The sequence below is a fragment of the Catharus ustulatus genome, chromosome 20 (genome assembly GCF_009819885.2).
Source record: "Catharus ustulatus isolate bCatUst1 chromosome 20, bCatUst1.pri.v2, whole genome shotgun sequence".
NCBI lineage: Eukaryota > Metazoa > Chordata > Aves > Passeriformes > Turdidae > Catharus > Catharus ustulatus.
The window spans coordinates 3,562,033-3,587,418 of record NC_046240.1 but is presented as its reverse complement, the minus strand read 5'-3'; the positions used below and the strand labels follow the sequence as shown (position 1 = coordinate 3,587,418).

Below are 25,386 nucleotides of genomic sequence, written 5' to 3'. Positions count from 1 at the left end.
CACCTCCTTCATTTCTCTTCCCACCTTAGACTTTTCTGGTCTTGGTTTTAACTGACCCCAGCTGAGCTTTCTCCTAACAGTTCAGGGGTGCTGAGCTATGGAAGGGCAGGGAAAAGCACCGAGCTCACACACACAGAGACTCACTGGGACGGGGAGCAGCAAGAGCCAGGAGCAGCAAAGCCAAGTGCAGGAGCTGGGGAGAGTCCATGGGGCTGCCCGGGGGGCTCAGCTCCAGCAGGGCTGGAGCTCTCCCAGATCATCCACAGTGCCAGGCCAGGCTCAGCAGGGTCCTCCCTCAGTCTTCTCCCTGTGGGCAATCAAAGGCAGTGCTCAGTGCTCCCTGTTCTCTTTGTGCACACTGAAAGATTACAGCTCACAGAGCAAACCCCAGAGAGCTGCTCCAGCCCAGGCACAGCCATGGGAGTGAGGCACAGGAGCCTCACACTGCTCAGCTGCTACTGCCCCTGCCAGGGCCAAACTCACAGCCCTGTCCACCTCGGGCTCCACACAGCAGGAGGAGACACCAGGACCTTGTGCAGGGAGAGGGAAATCCCAGCTGAGCCTGCTGGGCTGCAGGCTCCGTGCCCTCATCATCCCCTCAGTGGGAGCAGCAAATAAGAACTTGATTTGCTGTCACTTCCAGAAAATTAACTCAGGAAGATGGATTATGGTGGATGAATGTTTCACTTGGCCTAAGATGAAATTTTTATTGCCACATCAAATTCTAGTTTAAATTTAGGAGTTCTGATTGGAAATATCTGTTGAAGTCAAATGAACAAACAATAACTTGGTATTTCTTTTCAGGACATCCCTGGATTTACCCAGAAGTTACTTTTCAACCATTTAAATAACAGTGTCACAACTCTGTGATATATGTTTTTGTAAAATATTTGCCAAATAAGTAAAAAATTATCGAAAATTCACCTAACTTTCCTCACCAGACTAGCTCTGGAAAACAGAAATTGCTTTGTTCCTGGGAGTTTTTCACTAGCAACTTTCATTAGAACAACTTTTTTTCTATCAATACCTAAAAAGAACCTTGAAGAAATTTCCTAATTAGTCATACACTATACATTGAACAGAAATAAGTTAATTATCTTTCAAGGCCTGTGCTGATCTAGATCAGCTCAGAATTCCACCCATTTCCCAGAAACAGGTGACCCAGGAGATCACAACACACAGGACACGCCCATTCAGGCTGCCAGCAGGTACAGTTCTTGAGATCAGCAGCAGAATTTCCTACACAATAAAACCTGGCACACCTCAGGCTCTCGACACCCCTATGCAGGATGCAAATCCAGGGAATTTTGGCCACAATAAATCCCTGCACCATTACAGGCTGGGGACAGAGTGGCTGTACAGTACCCAGGCAGAAAGGGACCTGGGGACACTGATGAACAGCAGCTGGACATGAGCCAGCAGTGTGCCCTGGTGGCCAAGAAGGCCAATGGCCCCTGGCCTGGATCAGGAATGGTGTGGTGAGCAGGAGCAGGGAGGTCATTCTGACCCTGTACCCAGCACTGGTGAGGGCACACCTCGAGTGCTGTGTCCAGTTCCGGCCCCTCAGTTTAGGAAGGGCCTTGAGATGGTAGAGCGTGTCCAGAGGAGGCAACGAGGCTGGGGAGGGGCTGGGAACACAAACCCTGTGAGGGATCTGGAACACAAACCCTGTGAGGGATCTGGAACACAAACCCTGTGAGGAGCTGGAACACAAACCCTGTGAGGGACTGGAACACAAACCCCGTGAGGGACTGGGAACACAAACCCTGTGAGGGACTGGGAACACAAACCCTGTGAGGGAACACAAACCCTGTGAGGGATCTGGAACACAAACCCTTGTGAGGAATGGCTGAGGGAGCTGGGGTTGTTTATCCTGGAGAAAAGGAGACTCAGGGGTGACCTTGTCACTCTCTACAGCTCCCTGAAAGGTGTTTATGGTCAGCTGGGGTTGGTCGCTTTCTCCAGGCAACGCTGACAGAATGAGATTACAGTGTTTTAAGCTGTGCCAAGGGAAACATTAGGTTGGAGATTAGCGAAGAGTGCTCCGTGGAAAGAGCTGTTACTCTTTCTGGAATGGTCTGCCTGGGGAGGTGGTGGAGTCACCATCCCTGATGTGTTTATAAAAAGACTGGCTGTGGCACTCGGTGCCATGGGTTAGTTGAGGTGTTAGGGCATGGGTTGGGCTTGAAGGTCTCTTCCAACCTGGTGATTCTGTGAATGCAGGGCAGAGCCAGCACTGCTCCATGCACACCCTCCAAGGAGGGATTCGAGCTCTTCCACCTCCTGCTCACCTGGACACTCCTGCAAGGATTTCCTCTGGCCCCACCAAGTATTAACAATCTCTTCTCATCCTCTTCCCACACATTTAGAAAAAAAAATAAATAAAATCTATCCTGTCTTTTTAATTATGTTTTTTCCTGATCATTCATATTTCACACATCACTTTATCCCATTTCCTGATTTGCAGAGCACAGTTAACAATGCCTGTCCCTCCTACCCTGCAGATGAGCAGAGTTCCAAGGGATTGACATCAGTCTCAGACTCATAGAGTCATAAGTTTGGAAAAGACCCTCCAGACCATCCAGTCCAGCTGTTAACACAGCACTGCCAAATCCACCACTCAGATCATGTCCCTAAGTGCCACCTCTTGTTGTCATTTAAATGCCTCCAGAGGATTTATACCCCAGGGCATGTCTGCTGCACAGAACAGCTGCAGCACATCTGGCAGAGTTATTTGTCCAGAGATTAACATTTGGGTTTTCCCCAGTATTTTTTAGCCTGAGGTCTGTACGTTGTATCCTCATTGATTTGGTCTTCTGTCATGTGGTCTTCTTGCCACTCTCCTCTGGTGAAAGGACATCTCCCTTCCTTTTTTCTCTGCTGACATTCCCTCCTGCCCCTCCTCTCTTCTTTTTCAACAGCCAGAACACTGTCCACCAAATCTCTGCTCTCCCTCACTGATCTGTCTTAAAATCCTGAGACTCTCCAGCTGTCTTGGCCAGCTCATGCCATCAGTTTACAACTTACTTCAATAAAACCCTCAAATCTAAAGTGAAACACATTTTTTGGACAGAAAATATTTTTCATCCTTTTTTTTGTCTGCTTCCCTTTCTTTCTCAAAGTAAAGCAAACTATCACATGTCAGAGCTCCTGAAGTTTTCTGCAGAGCTGTAACAGAGTGAAGCCAGACCCTAAAAGCATATCAGGAACAAGAAGCAGGTGAGTAAAGGAAGAGACAGGAAGAGCTGGAGTTCCTTCAGCAAACACCAGCCACTCACAGTCGGCTTCCCCCAGGTCAGACCTGACCCACAAACCGGCCCAGCTGAAACCACCAGCAGCAGAAAACTGGATTTGACAGGAAATCTGCAGAGCCATAACCAGGTCCTTTGGTTTATTTTTGAAAGGATCTATTTGAGAAAATATTGCTACCTGAAACTCTTGGGTTTTTCCTTTTCCCCACAGCATCATAACAAACAAAATAATAAATAACTGCGGTGTTTGCCAAGAGAAGAAGGAAATTCAGTCTCCAATGTAATGGCATCACTTGCAGCAGAGCCAAGGTTCTCTCTCAAAGATAAAAATCTTATGACCTGGAGTACTTTGACCCATGTTTCTCCTACTCCAGCACAAGTTATACCTGATCTAAACTGCCTCTCCAGAGTGTCTCCTCAGGCTTTCTGCCTCGGGCACAGGTTCAGTGGGGACCCCCAAAGTGACCAAAGCAGAGTCCCCCCAACGCCCCCCAGGAGCCAGAGAGCAGAGCTGCTGCCCCAGGGTTCACACGTTCTCCCCTCTCCAGCAAACCATAATGCAGTCATGGACACACAAAATCCAATGGTGCTCTCCAGCTGTAAAAACATTGCATTTTCCCACCCCTTTTCCCTCTTCCAGCCACATACCCTGGGCTCTATATCTATAGAAAAAGTTTAGTCTGTGGGTTTATGGTCAGAACCAGCCTGGTGAAACAAGACCCCACAATCTCTAACAGATTTATCTGGCACCCTGAGGGTTCCATGGAGAAGGCTTAAGTTACAGTCAATTTGGAGAAAATTATAAAACTGAAGGAAGAAAGGCTGCAGCAGAATAAAGCTCAGGGAACTTCTAAAGATCCCACAGATTGTATTTTCTACTCTAAGTTCTTTCCCAGAAAAGGAGAAGTATTTACACAAGATAATTTTTGGTATCACTTTCTTTGTCACTTTTCACTCACTGGTCTGCTGTATACCACTCTCAACAAGCCTTTGCAACAAAAACAAATAAACAAAAGAAAACAAAATCATGTGAGGGGACAAAGCAGCTCTTTCCTGAGTGAGTGTATGACCACAGTTTATATCCACAGCTCTATCAAGCCATTGCAGAGACAGCAACCAGCAGGACATTGTGGTTGAGCTGAGAAATCTGTGCAAAACATCCTAAGTGTAAAGCACACTTTGGCTTTCCTCCACCAGCTCTGAAAAAAATTTTACACAGCAACCATTATAAAACAATGGCAACATTTTTTTACTGCCTGAAGTACATTAAGTGGGACGAAATGTTTCACTGGTTTAACTTCTTCTACTTTAAAACCACTGTTCTTAGTTACTAATGCTTCGTGTTTTGGTTGTTTTGTTTCTGCTTTGCTTCATTCTAACCCAGAGCTGCGAGGCTGGATTATTCATTAGTCAAGTTGGACCTGGAAGATGCATGGTCAGCTTGGATCTGGAGAAATGCATGGTCAGCTCCAGCTTGGGGGGCAGCTTCTCCTTGGAAAGGAGGAGAGCTGCAAGGATTTCTCCTGCAACCCTCCTGACAAATTCTCCCTTATTTGCAAACATGACTGGATGGCATTTTGGAAAAGAAGATATTAGCAAAACAAGCTAAGGAACTATGAGGAAGAAAAAGAAGGCGAGCGGATATGGCATAAAATAATTGAGTAATTACATGAACAGGAAAATGCTGTTAATGCATCTATTTTATTATTTCCAAGGTCCCTCACACATTTATATAAACACACCATCAGGAAGCTCTTGGGTTTCCTGCATTCACACAATCATGTGAGTTCACACTGAGCTCACTGGAAGGTGCCAGCACTACAGCTGTGGTGTTATTTACACACAAAGATCACCAGTAACACATGTTCTTCCCTCTGCAGAAAATGTACAGCACACTGATAATTTCACTCCTGCCACAGACATTTCAGTGCCTGTTTCTGAGTGTCTACTTCAAAACAAGAAAGCAAGAACTTGTAAGAGAACAGGGTAGAAGAACAGACTCTATAAAAAAGAAGACAGTACCTCAGAAGCTGTTCGTGTCTTCATGTCTCTTCCCTTTCCTTCTCCCAGTGCCTGTGCAGCCTTTCCAAATCCCAGTTTATTCAGCTCCCGTTCCAGAGGGAGTGCAGAAGTCAATCGGATCTCTGAGGGTAAAGCCCTTCACTGGCTCCTCCTCCCACCTTTGATATAATCCAATGTCATAAGGAATTGTAATTTTCACTTTCACTCTGGAGCACGAGTCAGCAGTGCCACAGAGCAGTGCAAACAAGGTAAGTGCTGTAACTGCACAATTGCAGTTGTAAAGCATGGAAAAAAACAATCACACACCCCAAAACTTGCCAGGAGCCTGCTTGGAAGCCCCTGGCAGTCACCCTGTGCCCCCAGGCACTGCAGTACAGATGTGAAGTCACTGGGATTGGGATCTGCTCCCCAGTCTGGCACTGCCTGCCCATGCAAGGGCTCCCAGGGTGTGCTGGAAGTTCAGGGTCTGTAAGCACAGGGTGCAGACAAGGGCAAGATCTGCTGCTTTCTTCTCTCTTTTTTGGGTGGGGTTTCTTGGAGTGGGATAAGACAAATCAAACTATCAAAACAGATTTTAACTCCCACCAAATGCAGCACAAGTTACAACAAGGAAGTGATCTGGAGAGTGCCTGACCCTCTCCTTTCCCCTCTGCCCTACAACTCCATATCTCTCCACGGAGTCCTAAGATTTCTTTGCCTTGACTTGGCCCCTGCCTTTGACATACAGAACAATTTTTTTTCATGTCACTCTGTGCAAGCTGTCACCCAGCCTGCCCCAAGCAGCAGTCCCAGCCCTGGGCTGCCATAAACTGTAGCTGAATCTAAGAATAGCAATGTTTCCTCCCAGTCCATAGTTTACCCTTTCACCAAGCCGCTGTTTTATTGTGTTTTCAACTTTATTTTTATCATGTGATTCACAGCACAGAAAGTCCAAACCAGGAGTTTCTGCTTGCAAATTTTGCTCCAGGAGAAAAGGAGTATTCCTGGAAAGATTCACGTGCTTGGTTTATGCTGAGCACAGCAGCACCTGTAGAGAAGATGTGGATGCTGTCCCTTAGGAAAAATCAATTTCAGGGCTTAATTTAGCAGACATCATACAGATCTGATCAGCTTCAATTTAATCACTGTGCTGCACACCCACACTGCCCCTCCAGTGAATGTGGGTGGCTTGCTTTGCTCTCCCAGTCCCAGCTCAGGGCAGCACCTCTGTGTTAGAAAAATCCTCCAAAACTGGGACATTTGTCTACCATTTCACTCTTGTGTTTCAGGCTCTGGACATTAAATTTGAGACATTTCCTTAAAAAGAAACCAAAGCACCACAACAGCAAACACAGCCAAAACCAAACAAGCCAACAACAATACCTCTTGTTTCCCTTATTTCGTGCCCTTCCTTCAGGCAGCGTTTGTCCTGGCCTGAAAGGATCACTTCCAGCATGAAAATAAGGTTTCTACATCTCTAGAGAAGTTGAATATTGTCCTGAGGTGGGTAATCATTTCCAGAAATGGAAGCACAAGGTGATGTAACCACTCTTTCAGTAAGCCCCAGGGTCTGCAGTCACCTGCCCTGGCTCTCAGCACAGTCTGGCTGGCAGTGACTTCACAAGGGAGTTCTGCTCCAAACAAACAACCTGGGCCATCCCAACCAGCCCCCAGGGCCACCTCCCACCAAATTCACACCCTAAAACAATACCAGGCAGCAGAGTCTCCCTGGGTGCCACAGAGCTGAGCTGCTCTGCCAGGACTGCCTTAACATGTTGTAACGTGTGATGTGAATCGGCACAAGGAAACGAGCTGCAGTTATGGAATGTAGCAGAAAAAAGGCACTTTGTGGGGTTTGGGGGCTTCCAGAAGATTGCTTGGTTGGAGGAACTGGTAACAGGACTGAACCCTTCACTCAAACCCAGCCAACCTAAATAGCAGCTGTTCTAGTGCTGGCAGCACTAAAGACATCCATATTCTGAGAATGTGACTGAAACTTTTAGTTTTTCTTTTTTCTTGATTTGTTTTTCACAGGAAGGGTTAATCTCCAAGAACAGGATTTGGTAATACCAAACCACATGAGTTGTTTCGGATTTGCCTCTTCCTCAGAGACCCAACACTGAGTTCCCCTGGCCCTGCCATAACGTGATTTTCTTTTTTTCATTTTCAGTGTTCCCTCTGAGTTATACCAAATTCTCAAACATCTTTCTTCAAGCATAGGGCAGAAAATCAGGGGTAGCATATGCTGCCTAATTTAGAATTACCAGGAACAGGCAAAGATCTTCTGTACCCAAAAACTGCTTGGAGGAGTTTTAGTTTGTACAGTTTGCACTGCATCCTTTGACTGTAAACTGTGTGATAAATATAAAAAATTATTAGTTATTAATATCTTCAGTAAGGAGTTTCTCCTTCTCATTAAATTGTATTTATATTGCAATAATCCCTGACATTCCACTCCTGAACAAGGCTTCATTTCAACTTCCAAGACAGAACCTCCAACACGGCCAAGGAATCTGATACTTTGATCCTTCCTAAAAGCACAAAATCCCTTCTAGTTGAATCCAGAATTATCAATGTTAACTTTAACCAGAATTTTACCCAGAAACTCAAGATGATAAATGAACCAGAAGATATGAAGTCAAATATTATGGCTATAGAAGAACCTCAGTTTTTCTTAGCTATATGCATGACTACAAGAAGTGTTTTGGGCTTATTTTCCTTTTTCTTTCAAGCAACTGGAATATCTCATATATCCTATTTCACGTTCCGGGAAATGGAAAGCAATAAGGAAGCTCAGGGATCCGGCTCAGCCTTTGCCCCATGACACTGCTGGTCTCAGTGTGTTTCATCACTGATCTTGGCTTCCAAATCTTATTTATCTACAGAATCATCACTTTCACATTGTGAGGAATTCCCCTGCTAATCTGGTACGTTAAGAAAATGAGGAAATTTATGGCTGGAACATAAAAAGGATAACCATAATGGTTAATTAGAGCCATTGTAAAGTAATTAAATGCTCTTTTTTTGCCAGGCAATTCACCAGACAGGCGCCACAAGAAAAACCAAAGCTGCCTTCGGTTAAAAAGTCACCCTACAAATCTGAGCATACATATTCAGCTTTGCTCAGAAGAGTGAGAAGAGAGACTACTGGGAAAAACACATCTCTTATATCTTGGCACCAGTGAATTACTGCAGAGAGAATCAACAGCTAGCCAAGATGTTTCAGGCAGAAAGAGCTTGTGCTAAGCCCCATGGACACCTCATGAGGAAGTCTCTGCTTCCAGGAGCTGCCCTGGAGGCAGAAGGGCAACCAAGGGCAAGAATGAGATTAATTTCTTAACCCCAAGGACAGAAAGACTACAGACAATTTTGAACTTTTGCTTAGAATCACAGCATCATTAAGGTTGGAAAAGCCCTCCAAAATGATGAAGTCCAACATTTGACCAAACTTCTTTGACTTCAAGACCGTGGTGAGATAGGAGCTGCTCTTCAGTGTCCCATGGGGTGGTGTTGCTGTCAGGCTAGGAGAGCAGTGAAGAGGATATAGCAACAATCTTCCTTCTTGCAGCAGACAAGCAAAAAGCCTTCTATTAAAGAAACAATTACACTTTTCTAGACTAGATCATGGGACTGAGGATAGATAATATTTCATTGGTGCAAGGAAGGCAACACCCTTTGTAAACATGCTTTTACAAAAACATCACATCTCACACGTCCAGCAGGTGTTTACTCATGGTTATAACTATTTGTCTCCTGCTTTCCTTGAACAGCCTGAGAAAATACAAGGCTGCTTTTTCCCTGGCCTCCAGCAGTATCCACAGGGTAGCACAGCTCAGGGATCCCTTCGTGCTCTGGGCACAGTGTAAATCATAGAATCACAGAATGGTTTGAGTTGGAATGGAACTTAGAGGAACTAGTGCCACTCCCTAGGAACACATTCCACTAGACCAGCTTGTCCACAATCCCATCTAGCCTGGCCTTGGAAAATCCCAAGGATCCAGGGGCAGCCACAGCTTCTGTGGGAAACCTGTGCCAGAGCCGCACCATCCTCAGTGCAAAACAACTTCCTCCTAATCACTCATCTAAGCTGCTCCATGAGTCTGAAGCCATTCCCCCTCGCCCTGTGCATGTGCTGGTAAGAGGTCCCCTGCACCTCCCTTGCAGGCTCCCTTTAGGTCTGGAATCCTCACCCTCATTAGTTCCCAGGGCTGCAGGGCAGCTGTGCTGGGCAGAACTCCGCTGCCAGGGCACAAACATTTCACCAGCTTTCCTTCTGATGAATGTGGAAATGCTCTGATGTCCCCCATGTGCTGTCCCCTGCTCCAGAAATCCACAGGGTGCTGGACGAGTCAGCATCATCTTGATACCACAAACACTTCCTCCAGCAAAACTACCTGACAGCACAATTAAATGGATGGGTGGAAGAAATTAAGGTGACCTTGAACATCACAAAGCAGCAAGGCCCAGCCCAGCGGCTGCCCACCAGGCCTGTGCTGTGGCACACAGAGCAGCCCCAGCAGCTGTACCTCCAAAACTCCCTCATTCATTCACTCCAGCATGATCCAGTCACCTTACCAAGTATTAGGGCAGCCTCTCTTATGAGGTTTTTTTTAAATTCAGGTGGTGGGAGAGTTATCTTGAAGCCGGTCAAGAAGCTGCTCTCCCTACAAGACAAGATCATGCACTACTTGTGCTTGTGCTCCTTTTCACTGTCGACTTTTTAGCACTACAGACATTGGCTGAATCACTCTGAAAGAGAATTCTTGCTTGGGGATACCACAAGCATGAATAAAGTACCTCTCTTCTATAGCTGGGTCTTGTTTTTGCATTGTTGCCAATACCACAGTTTGGAAAATTACTGTGTGGAGTACAACCAAGCATTGTCTTGTAAGAAATACACGTTGGCAGCTCCAGCTGGGCAATGCTCCAAAGCCTCTGCAAAAGCTGGAAAAGAGCTTCCTCTCAAAGGCAGAGCATTTCTTAGAACACTCTCTGCCAAGAGTGCCAAACCAGATTCATATCTGCTGTCGTGACCATCTGACCTCAAAATGCTTTGATGTCTTTTTAGGAGAAACAGCTCCCTTCTCCAAGCATTTGTGCACCCACTGTGCATGTCCAAGGGAGCTGGTTTTGACTGCTATGGCACAGTTGGGACCCAACAGCATCCCAGAGATCACAATACACAGAAGCAGAGAGGCGAAACACCTCTGGTTTGGCAAAGACACAACCTGAGATCAGCTGAGCTGTCAGAGTAGGCACTAATAATGCCAAGGATTTGGGTTTGATCCCAAATGGGCATTGATGATCTTCCTGGGTCCCTTCCAACTCAGACTGTTCTGGGATTCTGTGAACCAACAAGATTTTGGATAAAGCAGTTCTATCTAAGTCAATCTAACCTAATACAAAATTCCAAGCTGTTGCAGTTATTATGTCAAGACAGACTGGATTGGCATCACCACCAGTCCTTCATTAGAAACTTTCCACGCCTTCTTTCAGTGTATTTCTCTCTGACAACACTGACTTCTTTTCTCACAGGCAGCTCCACACAGCTCTGACTCCTTCTCCCCTCTCTGTATAACTGCCTAAACCCCAACCTGTCCCTTTCCCAGCCACCTTACCCTGTCTGTCCCACACACACACCATCTTCTTACCTCATCTGTGCTTTGCATAACTGCATGTCCCCTCCTCCTCGCAGCACAGCCAGCAGCCCCCATCCCAAACTGCAGCACACTCTGAGTCTCAAGCTCCAACTCAAAATGCAATTGTTGGCCAGCTAACCCACTCTTTATAACACCCAAATTCATTGGGCAGGCACAGATGTTTCCATGCCTCAGTAATTCATCAGGAGAGATTGCCTTCTGTACTATCCTTCCAATCCCTCTTCCTACACGAAGCCTTCTGTGAAAGGAAACTGAACTTATCAGAGTAAGTTGTTTACTTATTGTGTAATAACAAAGCTAGCTGTTGATCTGTTCCTTTGATAAAAGAAAAGAAAGATCCTAAAAGAGAAAGCTGCAAATTAATTCAGGATGGGACCCACATTTTCTTTGATTACTCCCTGAAAAAAACACCATGGTGACCTTAACAAATATTTGTTTCTCAACAGCTAAAAAGGACATAGGGAAATTTTTATTTTTCCTGAAACACCAGGTGTCTGAGCCCATGAGACAAAGCATAGAAGTTATGTAGTGTTTGGTTTCCAAATCCCACTTACCTGCAGAACCTCCACTTTCATGTTTCCTAGGGACTCCCTTGCTAATCTGGTATGTCATTAAAATAGTGCATGGAATAATTTATGGCTGAAATATAATGAGGGCCATAAATTTTTATGGCAGTGAAGGCAGCATCACAAGAGTGATTTTTATAATTCAAGTGATCAAATAATTCACCAGCCAAATGCCTGTGTACCAGCAGACAGCAATGGAGCTGCTCTCAGCCATAGTTCTCCCAGATGCAGCAGATGCAGTTCCCGGAGATTTCTGTACCACCAGGTCAGCAATTTGGCTGCAGAGTTCAGGGCTGCAGCTTCCCTCCTAGAGAGATGCTCCAGCCAACACCAGTGAAACACTAATCTTAAAGAAATTAGGATTTTAGTTAAAAGTTAGAAGAAATTGGGCTTGAGATAATTATCTGAAACTTAAATATTTGATTGCCTGTTTTCTTAGCTGTGTTTGCAATGGGAAAGGGTGAAACTAGTAGGTAGGTCCAAAGAGCACAATCAGTTGCAACCAGAAACTCATTCTTTGCCAAATTGGAGTTGCCCCAAAAGCCATTTGTATTATCATTGATAGAAAACATTGATAGTTTGGGGTGAGGAAGACTCGCCTTACTTCCTCCTTTTAAGACCCCTCCCCACAAAAACGACCCCAGACTTAATTCAAGAAGCCAACCATGAATGCTTAATAGCCATTCAAGCTAATTACCATGGGAAGCAGGGATGGGAGGGGCTGGTATTATGAATATGTATTTGTTTGAACCTTTTGTCAATAAATAGACTCTGTGACCACCTGTAATTTTGCAGTGTCTATTAGGGGGTTACCCCACGCTGCTGCCCAGCGCTGAACAAACATTCACTTTCTAACTTTAAACTGTTAGAGAGTCTCTTGTCCGTCATAGTTGAGTATCGGTATTAAACCAATACTCATATTGGTAAATCACCAGGACATTTGGCTGCCATTCCACTCACTTACCAGGCTCAGGGCGTCAAAGACAGAATGGTTGAGACCCCAGGTAACAATCACACTCATAGTTGAATTAACTACTATTAACTACCACTCCCCAGTATATTCTTACATGTACTTCCCCCCTACCTTCGTTGAGCGTTACTACAGGTGTTTCCTCCTTTCCAAATTTCCCGTCTTGGCTCAGCTTTTCTGTTTACTATTCCATCAGATCAAAAATCAGCCGAGCATGACCCAAAGGCAGGTGGATTTGCCTTCTGCAAATAGATGATAGATAAAATCAGATAAACCTTTTAGGGCAGGCAGCAGCATCCCATGCATAGGCAGAGCACACTGCATCCTTCCCCAGCCCCCCCAGCCAGGGATCCCCACTGTGAGGCAGATGTTGTACCCAGGGTTTCTGCCTGACAGACAAATGTCTAACCCTCGTCTAAGTGTCCTTTAAGGTAACAGCTTGGTAGGTGATCTTATAAATGCTCTTCAATGGTGACATCAATTTATAAGTTTTAATGGATCATTTCCCTGCCCTTTCCCCTCACCCCTAAAAAAGCCATTGAGAGGAATGACAGATTTGTCTTTACAAAGAAGCTGTGGGTCTTCTGGTAGATAAGACCAGCAATGACAGATAAAAGAAACAGTTGGAAAGATTCCACTGATTGATGAACAGGAAAAAATATTTGCCTTTACAAACAAACTGTAGGTTTGCTGATAAATGAAATTGGATATTGAAAGATGAAAGAAGCAATGGGGAAAAACTATGAATTCCATAAGAATTAAAAATTAAAAGGGAGCATTATACATTGGAGGGGACTCTCAGGTATCAGGTGCTTGGGAAGTCTGTGCCTCTCAAGTACCTCAGCCCATGGGGAAAGAGAGAGGGAAATGTGGCAGAGAAATCAGGATTAAAAGGGAGGCTGTGTCCTCCAAAAATTTGAGAGACGCCAGGGGAATGCCCCATGGCCTCTCTCTCTATTTGAATAAAGTAAAAGGACTCCTCTGTCTCGTTTTTGGACATAAACCTCTAGTGCTTGTGGATTCATTTTCCTGACACCATGGTTTAACATCTCATAAGCCCCAGTGGCATATTGAGATATACAGTGGGTTGTAAAACACCTCCTCAGCTGAAAAACTGGTGTTGTATTCCATTTCTCAGTTGCCAGCACTCTGACTTCTTTATAACACACAATGACATGCCTTGTCATGCATTAACAAATCATCTTAACACTTTAAAAATTGGGTCCCCTGAGCCGCCTGTAAATGGAGACAGCTTCTTCCAAAATCATCTTAAATAAATTTGTTATTTCCCTGGCCACGTTGTCCTAAGACACAGGGATGTGTAGAGGGGAACTAATGCCCTTTGGGATTAGCTACTCCTACTTGCAGGTTTGCCCTGCAGCCAACAATCCACACGGGTTTATGCACAGGAGCCCCAAGCAGCCATCCTGCAGTGCAGTCAGACAGACCAGGGACAGACACACAGACAGAGAGGCAGCCCAGCCATGGTCTCACGGCCTCACTCACACGTCAGCCCGTGCACTTTGCCCTAGAGATGGAAATCACAGTCCAAGGCCAGGGCCAGAACTGACACCATGCCAGCACAGAGGGCACCAAGCTGCTGGTAATGGGGTACCAGGCACCCCTGGGGAGTCCCAGCACAGCCCAGGGTGCCTCTGACTCCCTGGGGGCCAAGGAGCTCCAGAAAAAAACAATTCTTTTTCTCTCCCTCTTCAATTAGTCCAGTTGTTTTTCTTCTCAGTGTTTGCTTTCTGTTGCAACATAAGCAATCTTAGAGTTTATGGCTGCAGGGCAGATTTTCAGCCTGGGTCATTGCAACATCATCTGATTATGAGGACACAGCTCTGTCCTCGTACCCAGCACCAGGAGCTGTGTCTTGGCCATTCCAACTCACCCCTTTCCAACACACCCTGCCTACTCAATTCTATGATTTTTATTTTCAAGCCCAGCCTTGTTCCTACTTCCACCAAGAGGAAAATTTAATCTGTCTACTTTTTCTTAGAACGTATGACTGTCAATAGCCTAATCTTAGCACTCCTTGGAAAAGTCTCTACTGAGCAATATTTGCAACCAGCCTCATCCTCCTTCATGTATTTGCTGTATTCTGAGCTGCATGGACAAGGTTTAGTGCAGAACACATATTGTTGTCTTTGCTTTACTGACTAGATGTGATACATGCAGCCACAACAATGCTGAACCCCAGCCAACTAATACAGGAATCATCCAAATACAAGCATATTGCTGCCACAACCTGCCCCAGCTCATAAAAACTGCTAGTTTAGTGATGTCACACAAAGATGACCTAGAGGGAATTTTTCAATCTCTGGGAAAGTTAAGGTTGCCCATCTGGGACCATTCTTGAAAGCTTCTTAATTGAAGTGAGTCACAAGCAGCTGTGTGGGAGAAAGAGCAATGAGCAAATAAGTTCAATACTTCAAAGCAGATACCTCTACAATGTGAGACAGGATGGGGCACAGGATGAGGCAGCTCCAAATGACTGATACCCCAGTTCCAGATTTATTTGTTCACCTGGTTTCTGTAGGAGACTGGATCTCACCAAAAGATTCACAGGTCTGAGAAAACAGTGCTGCAGTCGTTTCAACACCAGCACAAAGAGGTTCACTCACCTTCTTCCAGCTAAAAATCACTGCTTTTCTGCACATCCCTGCCCTGCCAGAGGCCAAGCAAACACAGTGCTGCCTGCAGCAGTGGGATGGGGTTTCCTTTGTAAGGGAAAATGCTCAAGTAGAGCAAAATCAGCTTTAATCTGTCAAGCTTTTCCCAGCTGCCTTTCATCAGACAAAGAACATAACTCAGAAGAGAAACTGCAGCAACAGCTCTTCTATGCTCCAGACTTGGCAACACCAGCCCAGGCCACACAGTTTAGTCTTTTCCCCTTCTGCCAGTCCAGACCCTGGAAATAATCAGCTACAACTTCCTTTAGAGCCATTTATTGGACAGTGGAGGGTTGGCAGCCTAGAAAAGTTGTATATTTGCTTATGGTTGTATGTTTATTTTTTAAGTCTGCAACACCCAAGAGGCCTGCAAGCCTAAAAGCCAAGATCACCCACCAGCACATCCCAGCTCCCAGATGCCTCTCAGTGTATTCCAGTTTATCCTTGGCTACAGCAAAAACACCTTTGGGATTCAGAGGGAAAAGCTTCCACCAGGATTGTTACTAAGTGCTCCAGCTCGCTCCTCGTCAGTGTGCCTGACAGGTACTTCACTGCCTCCTCAGTCACCTTCTTTCTAGAAGCCAAGAAACTAGTTCACATTCATGGCTCCATCTGTAGGATGCAGATTCTATGGATTTGGGCATTCCTGTCTCAAAATGGAACCAAGGGAATTGCAGAGCATGTCTACTTATGTAGACACAAACAGTTGTGTTACTGCCCTAAAGCAAAGAGCACAACTAAAAACTCAAAAGACAATGGCCTGACACGTTTTTTGGTATCTCAGGGCAGCTCATATCCCTTCTGAGGAATTTAAATCCAGGTGTTGCCCAGAGAATAGCAAAATCCAAAAGGCAGGAGACATGGTAGGAGGCATCTTTCCCAGACACATCTGGTAAAATCTAGGGAGCAGATTGCTCATCGAGGGGAGGGAGCACTGCCCAAATAGCAAACCAGGAAAACCAGCTCAAGACCCATACAGAGTTTCAATCCTATTGTCCCTGATACTCAGCCCTAGTCCCAGCACTACAGACCTCCCAGCAACAGCTGAGAAGCCAAAGCCACTCCCCCAGGAGCTCAGTGTGAAACAAGTTTTTAAATTATTCCTCCCAGCACAAAACCCAGGAGTTTTTACACCCCTATTCCCTTGCAGGTGTCCTACTGCAGGCTAGCAAAAAGTCAAGCATGCTGCTCAGCAACACCAAGCAAACCTGCCACAAGGAATTAAAGTCTGCAAAATAAAACAGGAGCAGTAGAAGGCAATCACAACATCACAGACAGCAAAGAAGTTTGCAAGATCTCGTGAGGCTGAAACTGTTCGCATGCTGCAGCCTACTGTTCTGTGCAAAACCAGAGAAGAATATACACAAAAGGTGAGGGTAGAGGGAAAAGTTAACAATGCAAAGTTACCTCCTTCAGTATTCTTCCTCGTATGATTTAGTCTTTGCATTTAACTCTACTGCTCTCAATTTGGCCATTTATAACAAGGAAGATTTGTGATGTGGATATTGTTCTTGGAGGAAATTATTTCAGCTCTGGCACGAGAGACCAGGAAATTTTCCTTATCTCTTGTCTTATGTCCTGTGACACAGGGACTTTCACACTGGCCTGAGATGATTCTACTGCTTCCAGCTGGAAAGGAGGAAGCAGTGTTTTTCACTTTGCATGTATGTGTTCCAAAGGGTAAATATACATAGGGTTTAATGCCATAAACATCTGACACCTTGACACCACTGGGCCTGTCTTGTGCTCCCTTACCACTATAGATTGCATTGGACCAGGAATCTGGAGATTTTGAACCCCTTTTCCTTTTCCAAAAGAGATATTTAATCACAAGTCTGTGACTTTATTCTATTTCCTGCATACTGAGGAGATACAAGGTGTTACCCTCACAGCAGCCCCAGGTGGCTGTTGCAGATGGGGAATCAGGTGGGGAACACCCAACCATGCAGGGCATTGCGTCCTCTGCAGTGCAGTTCCCCTACAGACACTGCAGCCAGGCTCATTGGTTCCACTGCTTGAGGCGAGGCAATAAAACCAAGAAGAAATTCCCTTTCCAGCTGTGTTTCCCTCTCTGCTGTGCTCACCCCCAGCCCTCCCACCTGGACCACGCTGCTGTTGAGGTCTCCATTCCAGCTATGGAGCAACTTCAGCTCTTGGTGTAAAAGGATCTGGCAGATGGCAACGTCATTTCTGAAACATCAGTGGGTTCTTTTGGTTTGCAACCAAAGGCTTCCTTATTTGAGCATAGCTTCTCTTTCCCACCCAACAGAAAGATGACTTGAAACTGTTTATCCAAACAAATTCTAGTTGTTCTCAACTGACTTTTTCATACCAAAGTCTAACCCTTGCCTAGGGCACAGCTTTATTAAATTTTCCAACTCCATTTGATGTAACTAGTGCTCTCTGAGGACTCACACCATTTCCTCCAACACTGACTTTCAGTCTTCTCTAGAGGTCTTTCTCTTCCATGAGGCAGGCTACAGGCCAGTCCCACAGAACATTCATTTATCATCGCACCACAGATATTCCTCATTACTGCTAACATTTTGCAATTGAAGCCCTGTCAGTTGTGCAACACAGAAAAGAACTGTTTCAGAGAGAAACATGGCTTCAGGCAGTACAACCCTGGCAACTCACAGCTTCATTACTCCCCAAGACTGCTTATCCAGCAGGGACTGTACAAACTAAATTGGGGACAAATGAAGCCTTTCATGTTTTCATTCCCTTTAGAAACCGGCATAGAAATACAACATTCTTTGCTGGGTTTTTTTCTTCTATTAGCATGGCAGTAAATTCATTCTCCAGATGTGAAGGCACAAGCAGGAAGGGAGTTTTGCCTTAAGGGAACTGAATTGAGGAAGTGTGGTCAATCAACCCAGTATCTGACCACTGTCTGACCAGCAGTGAATTCACAGTCAACTCTTCAAGACGGAGACATCAGTATTGTAGCTCAGTGCTACTTGCAGCTATCATGGAATCCTGGAATCATTGCAGTTGGAAAAGACCTGGGTCATTGAGTCCAACCTGTGCCCAATGCCTTGTTAACCAGCTCAGACCACTGAATTCCTTGGACATCTCCAGGGATGGGACCCCACCACCTCCCAAAGCCTGACAATCCTTTCAGTGATGAAAATCTTCCAGATGTCCAAACTAAACATCCCCTGGTACAGCTTGAGGCCATTTCCTTTTGTCCTGTCATTGGGAAGTACTAGGAAGGAAACACAGATCAGAACTAAACCCACAGCATATCCCATTAACTCACACTCCAATAATATAAACTAGATCTGAAAAACACGCATTTGAAGGAAAAGGGCAATGTGGGAACATGGGCTGCAGGAGCAAGGGCACAGGAGACAACAAAGATGTGCAACACATGGACATGAAGATGTAAATGACCTTGAGAAATAAGGAATGTCACTTCCCCTGTCCCTGCAGGACAAAAAGGTGGGGTTCACAAAAGCCATCATCGAGAGAAGGGCCCTTTGCTGTGGGAGCAGGTGCCAGCCCAGAAACTCTCAGTACATTTGGGATTGGACAGATCCATGGCAGGAAGGTGCAGCAGGGCTCTTCAACACTTTGGTTCTGATGTGAGCTCCATCTCAGGGAGTCTCCAGCACCTCCTGCTCAGCAGGACCATCCCAGGGAATACCAGCTATGTGCAGGTCACTGGTCATCCTTAGAAATGGGATGTTGGGATCCAGCCCAGGCCAGCAGAGCTGGTTTTCCCTCCACAAGTGTCAAGTCAAGATGTTCTTTGTCTCTGAAATAAACACAAGTATAAGTGAGCCTAGAGTTTTAATTTGGTTCCTTTTTCTGCCCAGAAGAGCATGAAGGAAAATGGATGAAACAGATGAGGCAGTAGGCTCTGAATCCAAACAACTCTAGTTTTTAAAGGATTATGGATGGAACAGAATGGGATTAAGCAAGAGGCAGTATTTGGGGTTTTCCATTAAAAAACACACATTAAAATAATTACATAATTAAAAAATACTGATGAAACATCCAAATACATGCAGAGTCCATTTATTTCAACACAATGCTGGTTCAAACCCAAGTCACTGAAACTTGTAACACAAAACGGCAGCAAAACACTTGCACAACATTCAGTCAGGGTCTACATCAGAACTTCACACCCCACAGTTCCTTTAGATTCATTTCCAGGAAGGTTATGAGTTTTTATTTCAGACCATGCTCGGTTCTCCTCAGGGTTTCCTTACACCATCCCTTCCATTTGCACAACTCTGACTTGCTGCAGAGTTCCCAGAACACTCCCAAATAAGATCTGCTTTTACACAGATGCTCCAAGGAAGGAAAGATCTAGGAAATCGTTTCATAACAAGACATTCGCATCCTTTTCTATGCTAAACTCTCCCTTACTCCACCCAGGAATAATACCACTTTTTCTCAGCAGTCTGTGACCTACTGGCCCTTGCAAAGGCAACCAAGCTCATGAAGACCCAGAGGGATGGGCAGTGGCACCAAGCACTGCCTTCAGGTGATCAGGAAATCATCCCTTTAATCTTTGTAATAAAAGGTAAATTATCCCTTTCATCTCAGTTGCTAAGAACCAATTCAGAGCACAAACTGAGCACAGCTGCAAAGAATTAAAGCTCCCAGGATGAAAAGAACTCGGTCTCAGCCACCAGCCTGGCTCTTGAGCAAGTTAAACCATAGATGGCCACAGAATGGTTTTGCAACAGCTCAAACTGGCCATTGCAACAAAGAAATATCATTGGTTTTGTTTTGCTGAAAGATTTTTATTTTTATTGTGGGACTGGGGGAGAAAAAAATCAAGCAGTCAAAAAAAACCTCATAAACTCCAAAATGTTAAGTAATGTTCAAATGTTTTCAGGCATGTAGCTTCATCTGGGAGAGCTCTGGTCCCTGCTGAGGAAGCTGATTGTTGTTCTAGCAATGAAATAGGAAACCCATGGAATAGATGACTAGATAGATAGATGACATAACCTCAGGATCAACACAGCTTGTTGATGCCATTAATATTAAAATAATAAAAGCAGAGAGAAATCAATCATGTTGATATCATGAAATAGTGAGATAACATTTTTGACAAGATGTGATAAGACCTCTAAAATTGCTTGTGAGAATACAGCTTCCTGAATCTTCAAGGGACACTTTTCTTTAGTTCAGTTATATCTGGGAATTAGGCTGATTTCCCATAAATGCCTGGACATTTGAACCCTCCTCTACTGGAGCTCCAGGAAGAGGAAACTGGGGTGGGAGTTCCAGGGCTGGATCTGCTCCCAGTGGCTGCCCAGAGTCTGAGCCCATAGATAAGAAAATCAATGAAGGGAAGAGGTTACCTGTGCAGGATGGCGTGTCCAGGACAGCTGAGGGAGAAGTCGCTGCTGTCATTCCAGAGCTGAGTTTCAGGTTTCTCTCCTATGTGTTTAGGATATTCACTTTGTCTCCTCAATCTCCAGCCATTTAACTCACACTTCTTAAACTTCCCTTTCCTTCTATTGTGCTGACTCCTGGGCAGACAAAATCTCCACAGTGAATGTTTGTTCTCAGAGAGTCCAAAATAATCTATAATTACCATCCTGCTGTAGAGCCAATTCACCCTTCAAAAACTTCTGCTCCAACTGTTTTGTTTATTATTTTAAAATTATGTTTATGACCAAGCACAAGCTCCTGCTCTAAGAGAAAAACTCATTAACAACCCTAACAACATGTGCACTTCCACTTTTTAAGTCTGCCTTCCAAAACCAATCCCCAATCTGACCATCTCTGCCCCAGAATTCCAGCAGTAATTAGAGCAGGAAAATTTCACAAGCTCAACACCCTGCATGTGCCAGAGCCCCAGAGAGGCCTGATCTGATATGACCCCACATGTCACTGTCACACAGAGAGAGGCTGAGCTTGGGCTGTGACTCACATCAAGGAGGGTAGTGGAGATAGGGCTGCTCCAAAAAGCTCTGGAAAGGGCTCCACCAACAGATCCCAGCCCATAAGGCAGACAAGAGACATGGTATGTGCTTTGGAAAACATTGTGGATCTTTAAATGCCTCGTTGGTGGGGTACAGAAGATCTCAGGATTGTGCCACATCTGTCACCAGCTTCCCTCTGAGAAAATGGATCAGTGACTGGGACCCTTCTCCCTGTGCTCAGCAGGATGCTGCTGGGAGCTGCACACAGTCCTGCTGTGCAGGTCACAGGAATTTCCAGTCCCCTTTAGTATTTTAGGTTTTGAATCTCCTCTCTGCTCCAGCTGAGCCACAAGACCTCTATGAACAACACAGGCCAGCGAGGCACAGGCTGCAGCAGCCTGCAGGACCTGGCAGGGCTGGGCCCTGTGTCACAGCTGGCACAGACAGGGCACACGTGGCAGAGGAGCCATGGCAGAGCTGCTGGGCACCCCCTGCCTGCCAAATGTGTGCCTGGTGCTCTGCCACCTCACAGAGCTCATTCATTGATCAGAGGTCAAGACATGTATATCTCCAGGGGCTGGCAGGAGAATAAATCCACATATTGCAGAATCTGTGTCAATTAGAACCTCCTGCAACCTTACAATGCCTTCAGAGCGCAAGCATTGCAGCCTGTGGGTCTGTGTTTCTCATCCTAGCAGGAAATAATGCCTTTTCTGAGTCCAGATTAGCACCAGAAGGTGTCACTGTCACCAGTGTGGAGCAGATATTCCTTCAGGCCCAGCAGAATGCCTGTGGTTGTCTGCTGCTTTCGGGTACCCTCAGCCCCAGCCAGCCCACAGGAATAATTTTTTCACCAAATGTGAGACTCCTGGTGATTCATAACATGAGGTGACAACAGGAAAAGGAAAAGCAAAGCAGATAATTTCATCTGGCAGAGAAAAAAAGGACCCAGATTCTGCTGTTTCTATTTTATCACTTATTACTTTTTTTCTAGAACAAAATCAAATACACAAATGTCTGTTTCCTGCAGAGTAAGATAATATAATTCATAAAAAACCAAGCATCAGCTTTCATCAAGAGCCTAGGGTGTCTGTACAATGTCTGACATTCCCAGAGAGAGTCTGTAAATTGATTGTTTTAGATACAGGAAAGGCAAAGCTTGTGTTTTCCTTCCCAGGGAGTAAGTGCCCTTCACAATGTTTTTGTCACAATGGAAATTTCTTTAATGTAAACAGAAGCAGCAATAAAAGCTGAGAAACAAGTTAGCTGAAGGACTAAAATAAAACCTCCACCCCTGAGACACCAGAGCTGCTGACCAGGTCCCCAGACGGGACGATTTCTATTCTTTGCAGAGGCAGCCCAGAGCCTAAGAATTGTAACATGCTCGTGTCCCATGTCCAAACACCTAATTCAGACGGAGCAGGGGCAAAGCTGTGGCTTTGGACTTCAACCATCATCAGAAACTCACTTTCAAACCCTCCCACTCCTTTTTTTCATCACCCCCAAATTCCAGCAGCCCAACCACATCCAGCTCCTTCCCCAAGTCACACAGCATCTCCCAAGCCACAAACCATTAATTCCAGCAGCAGCAGTGTTGCTGTCAGAGAACACAGATCATCTTGCTGGAACACCCGGGGGTTGTGCCAGGCTGGTTCTCACCTAGTTAATGATTTACAGTAATTTCACGATTATAAGCCGCACTGAGTACAAGCCGCACTTCTGGGTGCCAGGAACTTTTTGGTTTTTTGTCCATACATAAGCCGCACCTGATTATAAGCCGCACGTTACAATACAGAGTGTGATAAAAGGTATCTATTCTATCACCATCTGTTGAGGGTGGGGGCAGTGATCCTTATCTCAATGGCAGATAATCTGCTAATGGGCCATCCATTGAAACCAGGCAGGGCATTGTTCTTTATCTTTTCACAACCCATCCTTTCTCCAGCCAGTCATTTTCTGCTAATGGCCCATTGAGTCCCACTGTGGGACTGATAAAATTACTGCATCCCATGGGGAGTTGCTCCAGCCAGGGGGAAGAGCCCAACATTTCTTACCAAGATAAAAACAGAGGTTTTGGGACACGAAGGGAGCCCCTTTCTCCACTGGACTCCAGAGGAAAACCGGATTTCTCCACATCACCACTGGAGCTCCGGAGGGAAACTGCACCTTGTGCAGGAGCACTGCTCCAACTGAGCCACATCTGTCACTGCAGGAGGATGCAGCCACCATTTAATGGGACTGCTACCAACACCCTGCCTGATGGGTGTCAGGTTGTACTCTTTGTCAGGGTTTGGAGCTTGTTTCTTTGTAGTACTGTATTTCTATTTTGATTTCCCTAGAAAAGAACTGTTATTCCTAATTTCCATATTTTTGCCTGAAAGCCCCTTGATTTCCAAATTATAATAATTTGGAGGGAGGGGGTTTACCTTCTCCATTTCAAAGAGAAGCTCCTGCCTTTCTCAGCAGTCCTGCAAACTAAAACAGCAACTTTTCGTTCTTTGTCCATATATAAGCCGCACCTGACTATAAGCCGCACTTTGGGTTTGGACCAAAATTTTAGTCAAAATGGTGCGGCTTATAATCGTGAAATTACTGTACAATCTCATTGCTTCAACCTCAGAGCCAAGCCAGCTATTCAAAAGCTTACTCCCAGGCAGAGCTGTTCTTTCCTCTTTTTCAGCTCTCCATGACCTCTTCCTACCTCACTCCAGAAGGGCAGAAGATCACTGTCATTCTGCTTATGCTTTAATTTACACAAATCCATGTATTGAAATTTTTCCTGCATTTCCAGCTGTAGGAATGTTTTGAGCTTTAAGACCATTTATAGGTGAAAACACTTCAACACAAGATGGGTTTTTTATTCATTTTTCACAAATATGCTTGCAAGGGATCAATTCCTTTTATCCTTTTTTCAAAAGGGTCCAAAAATGTGGAAAGGACTTTGGTGAAATGGTGTTTACAGGGTTTGGGAGAAAGCTCCTACCTGGTCTCTGTGTCACAGCAGCAGTCCCAGTCCTGACACAGGATCACATTATATACAGAACTGTGCAAATTAGAAGCGACTTCAGTCAGTCTTTTATTTCTGCATTTAGCAGCCCTGAAATCATTACAGCTTAATTAAAAACAACCAAAAGCAGCAGAAAGGGACAATGTCCTCTGAACCTCAAGTGAGGAACCAAGTGAGGTCAAACTTCTTCCCTAGACTTTTCTCTGATGGTGTGCCTTTCTCAGGCTGTAATTTAGCTGATAATTCAGTCTGGTGTCCTTGACCACCTTTGGGGGCCCACCCAGGGACGCCAGTTGTGGCCGGTGGTGTCTCTGGAAGCTGAGCCGACCACCTGTGTGTGTTTTAGAGTCTCTGTGTTCCAGCCCAAGCACCAGAGAAAGAGTCAGGAGACTCTTCTGTTGTTTCCAGAGTTGTTTATTTTATCTCATCTAAAAGTTCTTTCCCTGCCCAGCCCAGGTCCGTTCAGCAGCTCAGCCCCAGGCACACTGCCCACCCTGGGGTGGGATTATCTTTTTATACTATAAACTATGTAAACATTATTTACAGTTATCTTCCAATACCTATCACTTATATTGTACAGTCTGGTTCTGCTCTAAACCAATCCAAAAGTGACAACATCACCTAAAAGATGGATGCAGGAAGAAGGAGGAAGAAGGACAGAACACACCCAAGTTCCTCCATCTTGACCCCAGACCCTTATTATAAACAATCTTAAAAACCTACTTTTCACCCTATAATAATCTAACTTACACTCTGCTTATTTTTTGTGACTTGCAATTCTTCATGTAAGGGTGGTAATTTTTCCCAGGGAGAGAAATCAAAAGCAGAGGGGTTTTGGGCACCGTGCCCAGGCTCCTGAGCCCCTGCCAGGGTCTCAAACCATCCAGGGAAGCCAGAGGGATGTCTTGGGTTCCCACAGGAGAGAGGCTAAATACTCAGCAGATAAGAAGTGTCAATACAAAAGACATCACAGAAGTTGTCCATTAAGGCTTTTTCTGGAATCATGCACTGCCCAACACAAGCATGTACTGCCCTTGCACTTGTGCAGCTTGGATGCTGTGCTGCATTTCCAGTCAATGCATGCACTAATCTGAGGTATTAATTGGACTAATACCAAGTGTCTCTTCAGTGGCAGCTGTCTCTGCTGCAAACCCACCTGAAGGCTGTCCCCTGAGCTCCTGTCCCCGCTCCCAGCCTCACCCTTGTCCCTGCAATGCTCAGTGTCCAATACTGAGCACAGAGCAGGCACAGCCTCAGCCTGGGCTCTCACTCCCCAGCCAGGAGGGAACAGAGGGAAGCTGTGTTCCCCAAATTGTGCCACAACTGGATTTCCTTTCTCCAGCTGCTGGTTTGCAGCCTTTCCCACCC

At 45.3% G+C, this 25,386-nt stretch overlaps 1 protein-coding gene across 1 annotated transcript in view; it reads right to left on the bottom strand.

The window, feature by feature from the left end:
* Positions 1-238: 238 nt before the first annotated feature.
* LOC117005373 overlaps positions 239-25,386 on the bottom strand; it is a 62,853-nt gene continuing 37,705 nt past the window's right edge. Inside the window, exons 23-24 of the mRNA XM_033076952.1 lie at positions 23,995-24,054; positions 239-307 (exon numbers count right to left, since the gene is read on the bottom strand). Coding sequence (XP_032932843.1) covers positions 24,038-24,054 — 17 coding nt within the window. The 3' untranslated portion in view covers positions 239-307; positions 23,995-24,037. The remainder of the gene's footprint in view (positions 308-23,994; positions 24,055-25,386) is intronic.